This window comes from Mauremys mutica, chromosome 16 (genome assembly GCF_020497125.1).
Source record: "Mauremys mutica isolate MM-2020 ecotype Southern chromosome 16, ASM2049712v1, whole genome shotgun sequence".
Classification (NCBI taxonomy): Eukaryota; Metazoa; Chordata; order Testudines; family Geoemydidae; genus Mauremys; species Mauremys mutica.
In genome coordinates this window covers 17,666,741-17,680,061 of record NC_059087.1, presented here as the reverse complement: position 1 = coordinate 17,680,061, position 13,321 = coordinate 17,666,741, and the positions used below count along the sequence as shown (strand labels likewise).

Below are 13,321 nucleotides of genomic sequence, written 5' to 3'. Positions count from 1 at the left end.
TCTGTGATTGGTGCTCTTAGGCACCACCATAATACAAACAATAAATCACAGCTAAATACAAGTTAGAACACTTTTCACAAAACCATTACTTCATATCTGACCTCTCAGTCCTCAACCTCAAAGAAAACCTGCACAACTCCTTCAAAAGATGAGCCTGGGAGTTTACATTCATAACTTTGTTAGATACTAAAAAATCATGGACTTAATAAAGACATTGGATTTATGGCTCATTACAACAATCTATAAACCACTAACCCCCATAACTGCCCATTTCACTGTGAATAGTCTCTTACACCATATTAACTCCATATGCTAAACAATCTGCCCCACCTTGTATTTAGCTGTGACACTCTGAGTACCTTTCCCAGACCTGAAGAAAAGCTCTGTGTAAGCTCAAAAGCTTGTCTCTCTCGCCAACAGAAGTTGGTCCAATAAAAGATGTTACCATACGCACCATCTCTCTCTAATTATCAAATTTCTACTGGATACTATAAAATCACCATTCAAAAGGCCTACCTTTCTAATGTCCTCCAAACTCTCACCATTAACCATGCTCGCCACTTTGGGAGCTGCCGTGGCAGTCCCTGCTGCTTCCCGTATTGCTGCATTCTTCTGCTCCATCTGCTGCTGTTGCTGTCTCTGTTGATACTTCAGCATCTCTGGATTCTCAATAATGGTAGTGGACAACTGAGCCTCAGTCATTATCGCTAAGCTTTTACCATAGGTAGACTGATGAATGTTGCTCTATGGGTGTTAAAAATGTAAAAACAAAACCTGATTACAACTGCTACCAATACATCAGTGATTGTGCTATATAGACATTACACATATCTATTAGTATCAATATAGAAGTGCCTTCAATACTATTTACACATCATTCAAAGATTTTTTTCTCTCGTTATATTTTTTAGATAACATCCAACTCATTAACAAACTTAACCAGGGTGGCAAAACTTCTGTTGCTAGCAGTGATAAGGGGGAAAATCCAGCTCATAGCAAAGCATGCTAAAAAGACTTACATGAAAGCTCATAAGAGTAATTTTAAACCATAATTTTGAAATCAGGAAGTCACTCCTCACTACTTAGGCCAGACAAATGTTTCAAATGTATAATGCAATGTAAGCAAATGGGTATTTGCCAAGACAGTTTCTACTCTAGAAAGGATTCTTAATACCGCAAGTTGTTTCTGAACTTGATGGCTGACTTTACAAAAAAACTCCCTGGTTTTGGAAAGCAGACAAGACCGCATTTTTTCTATAATATGAAAATCAATCAACTACAAGCTTCTATGAACAGTGTTGAGAATATTATTGTAAAGAAAAAGAATGGATGATCACATTTGTCCTGAGAGCTCATAGTACCTTCTCCTCCTCACTAAGTGGATCTCCAAGTTCATCCTGGGAAAAGTCCAAAAAAGCCACTGATCCGTCCATGGAACACACCAAGATCCCAAGTCCATTTAAGGTCCTGAAAGACAGTAAAGATCTTTGTTTTGAAACCACGAGTTTTAAAAAGTTTTCTTTGCTGCATTTATGCAATCCATAAATGTTTTACTGTAAAAATAAATGGTTAGCATAGGATTTATGACACCAGCAACTACTGAAGTGCAAAGAAGTGGGCAACATGGGATAGTCAAGGGACTATGTTTGATAACCAGTGACTACATACATGCATGTGCTTTTGAACACGGTGCTCACCCACATTAATGACCAGGACTGTGAAAAACCAAGACTAGGGATAAAACTGGAAGAATTTAAAATGTTAAATACTAAAGGCGAACCACAAAGGAAAAATACAAATCCATTTGCTTCAGAAAGTATGTGCTAAATATGCCCACTAATTGGGCTAAGGGCAGCATTCAGCACATAAGCAACTAAAAAGCTTCCCTTTTTAGGCACTGAGAATCACAGTCCTATGGTAATGTGTAGGATTCAATCGAGAATGGGGGCCACTATGTAGGCAAACAGAGCAGTAGACAGTCACTGCACCAAAGAGCTTACAATCTACATAGAAAAGACATAGAGAGAGTGTGGAGGAGAAGATATACAAGCTGAAGATGACCAGCCATTTCTGCTCCATTGCGATTCCATCCCTCTGTGGTATCAGCAATAATAGAAGCCAGATGGAGCCTGGAACCAACCCAATAGTCTCTGGTTTAGCCCAGAGATTTGTTTTTTGCTTTAGTATACTGCACACAGAGGCCTGGCTACTCTGGTACACAGCATATGCACCATACCAGCATTTTTATGGGGGCCTCAACAACGACTGTAAAATAAGTTTTTTTTTAAAAGCCCTTGTGGCCCTTATAAGGCAACCACCTTCCAAATGTGGCCCATTATTCAGACACTTGGGGTTTTTTGCTAGAAGAGGCCTTGACCACTGATCCAGTAGCTCCTAAATGCAGTTTTCCCCCTAACAGGTAACAGAAACTTACAGATGATGTGTCACAGATGAAATTAAGACAGCAGAGCATTGATGGCAGAAGTCCTGCTGAGTCAGCCCAATTGCAAACAGTTTTTTAAAAACATGTATCATGGCTGCATGAGAGACAAAAAAAGGGTTTCTTTGTCTTTACCATAGGATCTGCAGTGCCACACCCAGTCAAATTGTCTCAGATAGTAGGTAACTTAGATAACCCAAACTCCCAACTGAAAAGTGAGTCACATTTCTCCTAGTAAGTTTTCTGCTTGCTGGACAAATAAAAAATTCTTGGATTCAGATGTAAACACTGGGATAGTGTAGATATCCACTGATGATGGAGATAGTGCCTCTGTCTGAGGGTACAATGCCAGATGAACATCAAGAAGGCACCAGTAAAACCATATTCAAGGATCCATCACTGGACATTGACAATGTCACTTTTTGTTCTGTGTTTGTGCAGCACCTAGCAAACTGGGGCTCCTAGGTGCTTGCACAATAAAATAATAAATATAGACCAGTGTCTTATCTCCCTTTTTGGAAAAGATTTTTGAAAATGTAATGGTGCTCAGATATAAGAGTGATAGGTACAAATTTACAACTCTATTAAAATAGAGAAAGCTCAGAAAGTTCTGGCAGTATGCACAGTTCAGATTTCCTTGTTCCAAGTCAGTCTGATTTTAGACCCGGGTACAAGACTGAAACTGCACTTCTGGGAATGGTTCCATATTACTAAGATTTTAGCCAGACAAATTTGATTTTCTAAACAGGATATAAAACAACAAGCTTTCTGCTGATCACTTACTGTCTCTCTAAATATCCCACAAGTACATTTACCCATACAGTCAAAAATGTTAACTGGATATTGCTTCTAAAACTTTATAACACTGAAAAAGGTGTAACTTGCAGGTGAGGTAGCCTTTTCTTTACATAGGTAATGAAACTACACAAAGCTGCTATACTACAGCAGAAAGAACAGCAAGGCACTCCTTTATGCAATTATACTACTTAGCGCACAAGCCTTAACTCATTAATGTAAGTAAAATACTTTGAAGTCTTTTGATGGAAATCTCTATACAAAATATTATTTAATTTGACAGTAAGATCCATGGGGAAGGCATATAGACACCTGACCAAACTGTACATATTCTGCTGCCTGAGTAAACGGCTTTTAAGCCTAGTATAGGTATATCGGTATGGGTACATAATTCCCAGTGGTCTCTACACCCTCTATTATGGGAATACTACTTATTACCTACTTTACGGGGTGGTGGGAAACTTAACTAATGTTAGATATCCTCAAATGAAAGGCTCAACAGAACTGCAAGGTGTAAAATACACCTCCACCCCGATATAACGCTGTCCTCGGGAGTCAAAAAAATCTTACCGCGTTATAGGTGAAACCACATTATATCAAACTTGCTTTGATCCACCAGAGTGCGCAGCCCCATCCTGCTGGAGCGCTGCTTTACCGTGTTATATCCGAATTCGTGTTATATTGCGTCGCGTTATATCGGGGTAGAGGTGTATATTGCATTAAAAACGATTTTAAAAGAACATTAAGGTTGCAAAGTCAAGCATTCTGAAGTAACTATGATAGAATTAAGGTGGCCTGTCCAACCTTAATTCAGCCCTGTTGTTCATATGCATTATGATAGTCTTCAATTACATGTTCACATACTATTTTTCCCCACAGGACCTCCTGCCTAGATTGGATAGTGCTCACTGAATGGGTAGCTCTTCAATACTCCTTTTTATCCTCATCATTCAGTGTGTGGCCCCATGCTTATTTATTGCTTACTATTCAAACCCTGCTCTGAAGACAAAATTATTATTATTATTATTAATGTCCTCATTTTTATGGCACTTATCACCATAGCATCTGAGTAGCTCACAATCAGTGAATTTATCTTCAGAATACATCCCTAGGGTATTATTAACATTTTCAATTTTACAGAAGGGGGGCATTATTATAGCACTTTATATGTTCAAAGCACAGTTCCCATTGACTTCAGGTGCAGCTGTAAGTGCTCAAAACTTCTGCAAATCAGGCTCAGTGTGTCTCAATTTGGGCACCCGAAAACTAGGAAACACATATTGGCCATCTGAGAAAGTTTTAGTTTAAGTGACTTGTCCAGCATCACATAAGAACTCTGTGGCAGAGGCAGGGATAGAATCCAGTTGTCCAGGGCTTTAACCATGAGACCAACCTTTCTCTTGCCTCATTCACCACACACCTTCCAACTTCTGCAGTAAATGAGACAAAGATTCTAAAGACAATCACCTCATTCACTATACAACCCTGATACATGCCCAAAGCAACATCTATCCTGTGAACTGAATGTGGCAAGGGTCCTGTGGAAAATATAGCAGGTGATCATGTAATTAAAGACTGCATCATAACACACAAGAAGGCTGAATTAAGGTTGTATTTGCAACTTCAATTCTGGTATCTCTTGACTTTGCTACCTTAACATTCTTTTAATGTAGTTTTTAAAATGTAATTTTCTAGGTTTTAAAAAAACAACTGAAAAAAATCAGAAATTCCATCATGTGGAAACATACTGATCCCCACATTGGTCATCAGCAGGGTTGAACCTCTAGATTCACAGCACAGACCGTGACCGCCTGAGCTAATGAAGTAGTTGATAGCAACAGAATCTTTTATCCTCTGTAGGGGCCAGTCACTAGAGAAGAATGACACACATTTTGCCAGTGGGTTTCCCAGATACTGCTGAGAGCAGGATTTCTGTATCTCAGCACTCCCAGGTTCTGAGGGGAGTGCCCTCTAATGGTTACAGACCCTGCTGCTCCTGTTCTTCACCATCCCCCCAGCCCGGCCCTTTAACATATACCCCTTCTATCTCTGCCCCCAATGTTTCTATCCCCCTCTGCTACTGCCCCCTGCAGCCAGTCCCATTCCCCCCTTCTCCTCTAACCGCAGCCTGCTGCCTCCAGTCTATCCCTGCGCCCATCTGTTCCTCACCCCTTTGCTTTAGGGTCAGGCTACTACTTCCTTTTCCTTCATGCTGCCTGGGCATCAGCAGGGATAGCTGAAGATCGCTAGTAGCCACCAGGGAGGGAGCCAGAGGCAGGAGGAGAGTTTGTTATGGAGAGAAGAGAGCAAGGGCTGGGGGGTGGGGGGGAGGTGTTGAAGTTGGAGAAGGGGGGGGGCGGGGGCTGGGTGCACTGGCAGCCTAGGGACTTGTGATGCTGTCCAGCCGGGGAGGGAGCCTGAGTGAAGGAACCTGGGACAGCCTCTTCCATTCTGCCCCCGCCCCTTTCCTCACCCCTTCAGCTCCCCCCACCACCACACACCTCTTACTGCCTGGTGCAGTGAGGGCTGGGGCCGCTTGTGGCTGCTGCCATCTTGGCCTCTCTCTAACAGACAGCTAGATGCTGGCTCAGGGCTAACAGGGGAGAACTGCAAGCGTGTCTCCCTAGCTCAGCTGTCACACCACGGCAGCCCACGGTGGACAGGATGAATGATAGCAGGGAGGCAGGGTTGTCAGAATACATAACGGAGCTGCTGAATGCAGGTCATTCCCAAGACATAACATCGGGAGGCAGGGAGAGTGTGAGTGTGGCTAAATAAGGTTTTTTTCCCAGTGCTTTGTCACCATACAGCAAGACATGCTGCAGACCGTCCTGCTCTGTAGTGCTGGTGCTACCACTGGAGTAAGGAGGAGTCAGTGCTCATGCAATGGTCATTGCAGGTTTCTTTGAGTTGCCAACTTTCTAATTGCACAAAACCAAACATTCCTGCCCCATGCCCTTCCCCGAGGCCTCACCCCTTCTCTGAGGCCACACCCCCACTCACCTCAGTTCCCCTCCCTCCGTTGCTCACTCTCCCCCAACCTCACTCACTTTCACTGGCCTGGGGTAGGGAGTTGGGGTGCAGGAGAGGGTGAGGGCTCCAGCTGGGGGTGCAGACTTTGGGGTGGGGCCAGAAATGATGGGTTCAGGGTATGGGAGGCAGCTCCAGGCTGGGGCAGGGGGGTGGGGTGCAGGAGGGGATGAGGGCTCTGGCTGGGAGTGCAGGCTCTGGGGGGCAGGAGGGGGCTCAGGGCTGGGGCAAGGGGTTGGAGTGTGAGCTCCGGCCGAGCGGCACTTACCTCAGGCGTCTCCCGGTTGACAGTGCAGCGGGGCTAAGGCAGGCTCCCTGCCTGCCATGGCTCCGCCCTGCTCCCGGAAGCAGCTGGCATGTCCGGCCCCTCGGTGGAGGGACGTCCAGGCAGCTCTGCAAAGTGCCTGTGCAGCCCCCAAGGCTCCCATTGGCTGCTGTTCCTGGCCAATGGGAGCTGCACAGCTGGCGCTCGGGGCAGGGCCAGCACGCAGAGCCTCCCTGACCCCTGTGCCTAGGGGCCACTGGGACATGTTGCCACTTCTGGGAGCCGCACGGAGCCTGCCTTAGCCCAACTGCGCTGCTGACCAGAGCCTTCATGGTCTCTTTTCAACTGGACATGCCAGTCGAAAACCTGACACCTGGCAACTCTAAGGCTTCTTGCAGCAGGACAGGGAAGAGGGACCTGGGCTGGAAGATAGCTGAAAAACATAATGTCCCACACAATACAGGACTCTGGACAAAACCCACACTAGACTCCATGCCCTCTGGAAAAACACAGCTGCTTGGAAGGTTGCTATGTTCTACGCTGTGATTGGCGGGGTGTGTTATAGTACTTTATAATTTCATTACTTTCTGTTTGATACTTGCCTCGTGATTTGAAACTCTCTTAACTTGACCCTTCCACTACACTCTGCCACAAAGGAATGCATACCTTCTTACATAGCACTGCAACACCTTTGATAGAACTAAATTATTTATTCAAAAATAGAGCAGCTAAGTTTAATTTTCTGAATGAGAAACTACCAGGAAAGTCAGATACATAAGCAAGTGTGGATACTTAAAGAACTTCATGTTAAAGAAAAAGGGAATAATTTTTGGAGATGGGAGCCATTGTGGATTTTTTGGCAGGGGAGAAGAGGGACTGAGATGACATACTGGAGTCTTCTCGCTTGCATCAGTGTAAATGAATAACTCTATATAAGTTACATGTGTGTAAAATCCATCAGGCCCATTAAGTTTTATAAAATAGTAGCAGCTTGCTCAAAAGAGGAAATTCTAACAAGCTGAACTTATTCTACAGATGTCTTTGTACATCATAACACTGTATTATTATTATATTTTATATCCTTTAGTTACAAAGGCACTATTCTTCCCCTGCCTGGAGATATACACACACTCCAAACACATAGCAGGGAAATTATTTAAATTTGAATTTTTATGTAATACATTTTCATCTGTTCTAGAGACACTAAGGGCCTATTTGGTACATGGAATAACAGAGTTGAGTCAAAACTAATGGAGTTAACAAAGATATTGCTGCAACTTCAAAAACTTCAGGTCATACTGATGTGGTGCTCAAATTATGCTCAAAATGTGACCAGTGTTGCAATGTACTAGAATAAAAACTTCCACTGAACAGATAGGTACAGAAGTAGACAATATTTTGTTTTAGCTTTTGTACAAAAGAGAAAGCCATCTTACCATGAGATGTCCATGATAGACTTGTCAAACAGCTCATGTATGACAACTAAAGGTCGTTTCAGACATGTGAGCTTAAAATGGAAAAATACAGGAGACAGAAATTTAGAAATATTATGCACATAATCCCACCCTCTTCCAGAATCTAACAGCATTTACCAAATCTTACCTTCTGATCACGGCTACCACTGAAACCTGGGACCAGGAATGCTATCTGTATGCTTGATGATGTAAGATCTGGAGTGTACCCGGAGTTAGTCATTTCTCTACAGAGCACAACCCATTCCCTCAAAAGTTTGTATGACATTCAAATCCCACTTTTTGAAACAGATTGAATCTTCTGACCAATGTAGCCCTCTCTCTGTTGAATTGGTAGGGAGCTCTACAACTGCAAAGTAATTCCAGACCCCAGAGAGAGCTTCTGTTCCAGCCTTAACTGAGAAAAGGAGGTTGCTCACTGGCAACATAAGAGAAAGGCAGGGTAATGTGCTGACTTTCAGACTATCGATGTGTAAGTAAGGAAAGCCAGTCAACAACAAAGGGAAACTACCAATTGTTCCTAAAGAGGAGCAGCCAACCCTGTATTTATGGATCAACTTGATATGACAATAAAGAACTGAATAAGGAAAAGAATTTCCCATAACTTGTTAAAAAACAAAGAAGTACAGTATCTCCAATTCTCAGCCAGTATACTTAGCATCTAAAACACCTGGCTCTAGCTGAAGCTAAAGTAGGAGAAGGTAGTGTGGTTTAGCGGATAATGAGGTTACCTGGGATTCAGTAAAGCTGGGTTCTAATCTCGGATCTACCACAGACCTGCTGTGTGACCCCAAGCAAGTTATTTCACCTCTTTTCTGTTTCCCCTCCCACCATCTATCCGTCTTGTCTATTCAGACTGTAAGATCCTCAGGGCAAGCACTCTCTCTTACTATGTGTCTTTGCTGTGCCTAGCACGAGATCCCAATCTCTGCTGGACCCATTAGGAGCTATAATAGAATATACTTAAGTGGCACTTTGATTAACAACACACCTGTTATTTGGTATTTTTGCCAGAAAGATTTAGTGTTATGCACTTAAGTAATTGATGGATAAATATCACACTTAGGCTGCTTAGCAAGGAAACAGGGAATTGCAGGTAGCAACTAACGTGTTCTGGGATATGTCCCTCACTGTGAAGCCATATACTTCGTTTAAGCTGATTCGCTGCCCTATTACAGCTTCCAAACCAGTCAATCTTACATTCAAGTGGAGGAATAACCATTTTTACCTTCAGCCACAATCTGAAAATACAATTTTACTTTAGACTTTACAAATAAAAGCCAAACCAGATGTTTGAAGACTTGGATTTTTTTTATTTTTTTTTTTTAAGTTCTTTCTACTCTGCCTCCATTTAGTGGCTGACAGCAGAAGCTGGGCACTGAGGCCAGGACAAAGCAGGCAGGGGATCAGTCAATCCGGCAACAGCTAGGCTGTGCTAACTATGTTCCTTGCATTCTGTAGAGCAAGCTCAGGGGAAGCCAGATTCCATGGCAGGGTATGCTGAATATGGGATAGGAGAAAGGAACTGTTTCTCTTACAAGAGGTCCAAGCCTGTGATACAGTGAGTGGCCTTGGGTCAGGTTTGTTAGGACCAGTCAATTCCTTTTCCCAGCCATGAGCCCTGCCTCATTCAGTGTATAGACTGAACAGCGCTCACTGAATGGGTAGCTATTCAATACTCCTTTTTATCCTCCTCATCATTCAGTGTGTGGCCCCATGCTTATTTACGGCTTACTATTCAAACCCTGCTGTGAAGACAAAATTATTATTATTATTATTATTATTAATTTCCTCATTTTTATGGCACTCATCACCATAGCATCTGAGTGGTTCACAATCATTAGCGGATTTATCTTCAGGATACATCCCTAGGGTGAGCTGGTAGTAATATTTTCAATTTTACAGATGGGGGGCATTATTATAGCACTTTATATGTTCAAAGCACAGTTCCCAGTGTCTTCAGGTGCAGCTGTAAGTGCTCAGAACTTCTGCAAATCAGGCTCAGTGGATCTCAATTTGGGGACCAACTCCTCTTCTCTGACAACAGCAGCATATTCTATCACTGACTCTCTTAGTCCCTCATGTACCATCAGGCCCTGAAACTGGATTCCCTAGGCCCTTTGCTTCCCTACGTTAGTTTCATAGAGGGGGAGAGATCATCGATAGCACCCACCACCTAGCTTCATCTGGGACACTGTACTGCCTACCCTGTTCTGGGCCAAACATAAGAGACCTCAGTCCCCAAAACTTGATCTAGAATAAATCACTGCAAACTTAAAAATTACAAAAATCAATGGGAGATTTACCTGATTATACTAGAAATTGTGGCTAAGGATATAATCAACTTTTCATACAATTTTTAAAAACGTTTCAGTGCTTATTTCTAAAACAATTCATGATAATTCCAGTCCAGTGTTTTCCTACAATTCCCTGGTAACAGGCAGATTGGCAAATAAAAACTGTATCTAAATGCAAGATCCTAATTCTGTACACCTGATCTCTGTGCTAAGTCCCCTAGTTGTCCAAGCGATCATGTCAGCCAATGAAAGCAACAAAGGAAACTTACCCAGACGGAGAGGGACCGATCCTTACTGCCGACAGCACAGCAGCAGTAGGGACAGCTTGGCTTGGTGGAGCTCCCATTCTTTTGTTTCTTTTTGAAGATTTTTGGATTGAATTTCTGAAAGGCAGAAAAAAAAACCCCAATCATATTACAATCAATTAATTATTTTTAGGAGGTTTGGGGGGAGGGGGGGTTTAAGTTAATTTAATGCTCACAAACAATGTCAAGCTAACCTCTCTAGGAAACAAAGTCCCCATCATACGTTCAGCACAGACAAAAGCAATGTAGGTTTCCTCACACTGCCTACCCAATGTGTGTCAGCCTTGAGCTGGAAGGACGCCTTCTATAGATGTCTATTTTTGTCTCCATAGTCAAGTCAGTCTTTGGCATCTCTGATAAGTGCACCAACAGGAATACCAAACTGTACTAGTTTTGTGATGTGAACATCAGCCCATTTGGAACCAGACTGATTTCAAACAAGCCACTGAAGAGGCCTTGGAAGGTAAACTTTTGGCCACTCCTGAAGTAGGCTGGATTTGAACTAGTGACCAGGGGCAGGGGTTCTCACAATTGTTTTGGCGATAGTTTTTCCTAAAATACTTAATTAATCTTTGCTGTGAAAAGTAATATTTGTTAATATCACTTTTCACAGCAGACTTACTAGCTAGTTGTGAGGCTGTGAAAAGTGATTTTAACAAACATACATATATGAATTTTCACAGCACACTTACTCAACCCTGGCATGCCAGGGGACAAATTAAGCCCTGGATGGGGAGGTGCGTAGGGAGACAGTGGAGGCCAGGGGCGAAGTGGGGGTGGTGGTAAGCCAAGGGTCAGCACCTGCTGCCACATGGCTGGGGTCCAGGGCTGGAGCCCAAAGCCCTTGACTGAAGCCTGCCGCCTGCCACCCCAGAGTTGAAGCCCAAAGCTGGAGCTTCACTGCCCCTGGGAAGGTGGGAACTCACTGGCTCCCTGCTCCTCCAGTGTTTGTGGCTCCACAAGGGGTCAGGGTCCAACCCCCTGCTGGTGGACCCTGGGGGGAGTCCACTGCTCCCTCCCCTGACTCCTTAAGTCACTGCCCAGGAAGCTGTCGCTGCAAGAAAAGCTCCTGGTGGCTGCATGCGGCCACTGTGGTCGCATTTGAGAAACGCTGGGGGGCGGGGGGGGGGAGGAGGCAATTGCTCAGGGGCCCAGATAATTTAAAAGGGCCGGGGGGGGCGGGGAGAGGGTAGTCACCACTGCTGCACCATGGGCAGGAAATTTAAAAAAAAAGGGGGGGGGGGGAGGAGAAGAAGCCCCGCCGGGCGGATGGGTGGGCAGGCAGGGGAAAGCCACGGGGGGAGAGGGGGGAGCCCTGAGCCCCAGTAGAAGCCACGCTGGGCAGGGAAGCCCCAGAGCCCCGGCAGAAGCTGCAGGGTGGGCAGGGGGAAACAAGTTCCAAGACAAACAATTCCCACTGATGTCAAAGGAGATTTGGCCCTGAGTAAAAAATGCAGACATGAGGGAACCAGGTTAGTTCTAGCCTCACTCCCTTTTCTTTGGGTGGGGGAGGAAGGTGTTAAATATGAAACTAGAAGGGAGGGGATGAGGAAGAGATGGCATTTGTCAGTTCTCTTCTGTTTCTGCTTTCTAGCAATTGTACTAATAAGAATAAATGTTAGTATAATTGGCTCTGAGGCTGTAACTGAAGTCAGCAAAGGATACATGGGGAGTGTAGAAGTTCCACTTCTTTATGTGGGCAGCCCTTTTCAAAGAGCTCCGTGGTGAGCTGCCTCCCTTGTGCCCACAGTGAGAAGACGGACATGAGAAAGGCATCACCGTACAATTCTGCACGTGGAAAGAGAGGAAGGGGGGTACAGAGAAGACAGCATGTTTGGGGAAAGTAAGTTGTACCAGAAAAAGGGCTTGTGCAGCTTACTTCTCCTATGGAGCAAGAGGGAGGGGAGGAAGAGACCAAATAGTGATTTAGTCACAATTCAGTACCCAATATGAACACGAGGAAGCACAACTATGTGCTGTCCCTCACTCAGGGTGGCTTGTAAGGTGGTGTTATTAACTAAGTGATATTATTAATGTCATTGAGGTGCAAGTGTATGAAACCAAGACCTGCAGATCTTCCTCTGGAAAATATAAATAGTGCAAAGACCTAATGGGAAGCAGTTATTTTAAGTTCAAGTGAACAGGAAGAAGCAATTCTCTGTGTGCAGTGACACAGGGACTCACATCTCTATGTTGTGGGGAGTTGTGTTTCCATCTTGGTGCCCCATGTAGCTGGTCAGTGTAGGTGCTCCTTGTGGTGTTAAGCATAGAGGTTGTGAGGGGCCTGGAGCAAAATCTGAAACTGAAGCTTCCCACCCTTCCAAAATGCCCACACCTCTCCCCCTTCCCCACCACCGCCCGGCCCATGGGCCTGTAAACCCACCTCCTTCCAGGAGCTCCTGCCTCCCCAACCCTATTCTTGGCATTACCTCTCCCTGCTGGTGACCCTCATGGTGGAGGGTCCAGGACTTCCCACAGTGGTCTGGGTTCTGTGAGCAGCTCTTACTATGGCCCAGATCTGTGTGTGTTGGGGTGCTAGAGAGCGGGGGCTCTGTGTGGGGTGCTGGGCAGTTGCGGTGGGGCTGTGGACGGGGGGGTCCTCTGAGCAGGGGTAGTGGTGTGCAGGGTACCGTGCATTTGTGCTGGGAGAGATTGTGGGGGGGTTCTCTGGGCAGGGGGATGCTGGGCATAGGGAGTCAGAGGCTGTTGGGTGGCAG

General features: G+C 44.7%; 1 protein-coding gene across 1 annotated transcript in view; it reads right to left on the bottom strand.

Moving 5' to 3' along the window:
* LOC123351226 (protein HIRA) overlaps window positions 1-13,321 on the bottom strand; it is a 60,041-nt gene that overhangs the window by 22,452 nt on the left and 24,268 nt on the right. The window contains exons 9-12 of the mRNA XM_044990481.1: window positions 10,569-10,682; window positions 7,967-8,037; window positions 1,362-1,467; window positions 517-744 (exon numbers count right to left, since the gene is read on the bottom strand). Of these exons, the coding sequence (XP_044846416.1) occupies window positions 517-744; window positions 1,362-1,467; window positions 7,967-8,037; window positions 10,569-10,682 (519 nt within the window). The remainder of the gene's footprint in view (window positions 1-516; window positions 745-1,361; window positions 1,468-7,966; window positions 8,038-10,568; window positions 10,683-13,321) is intronic.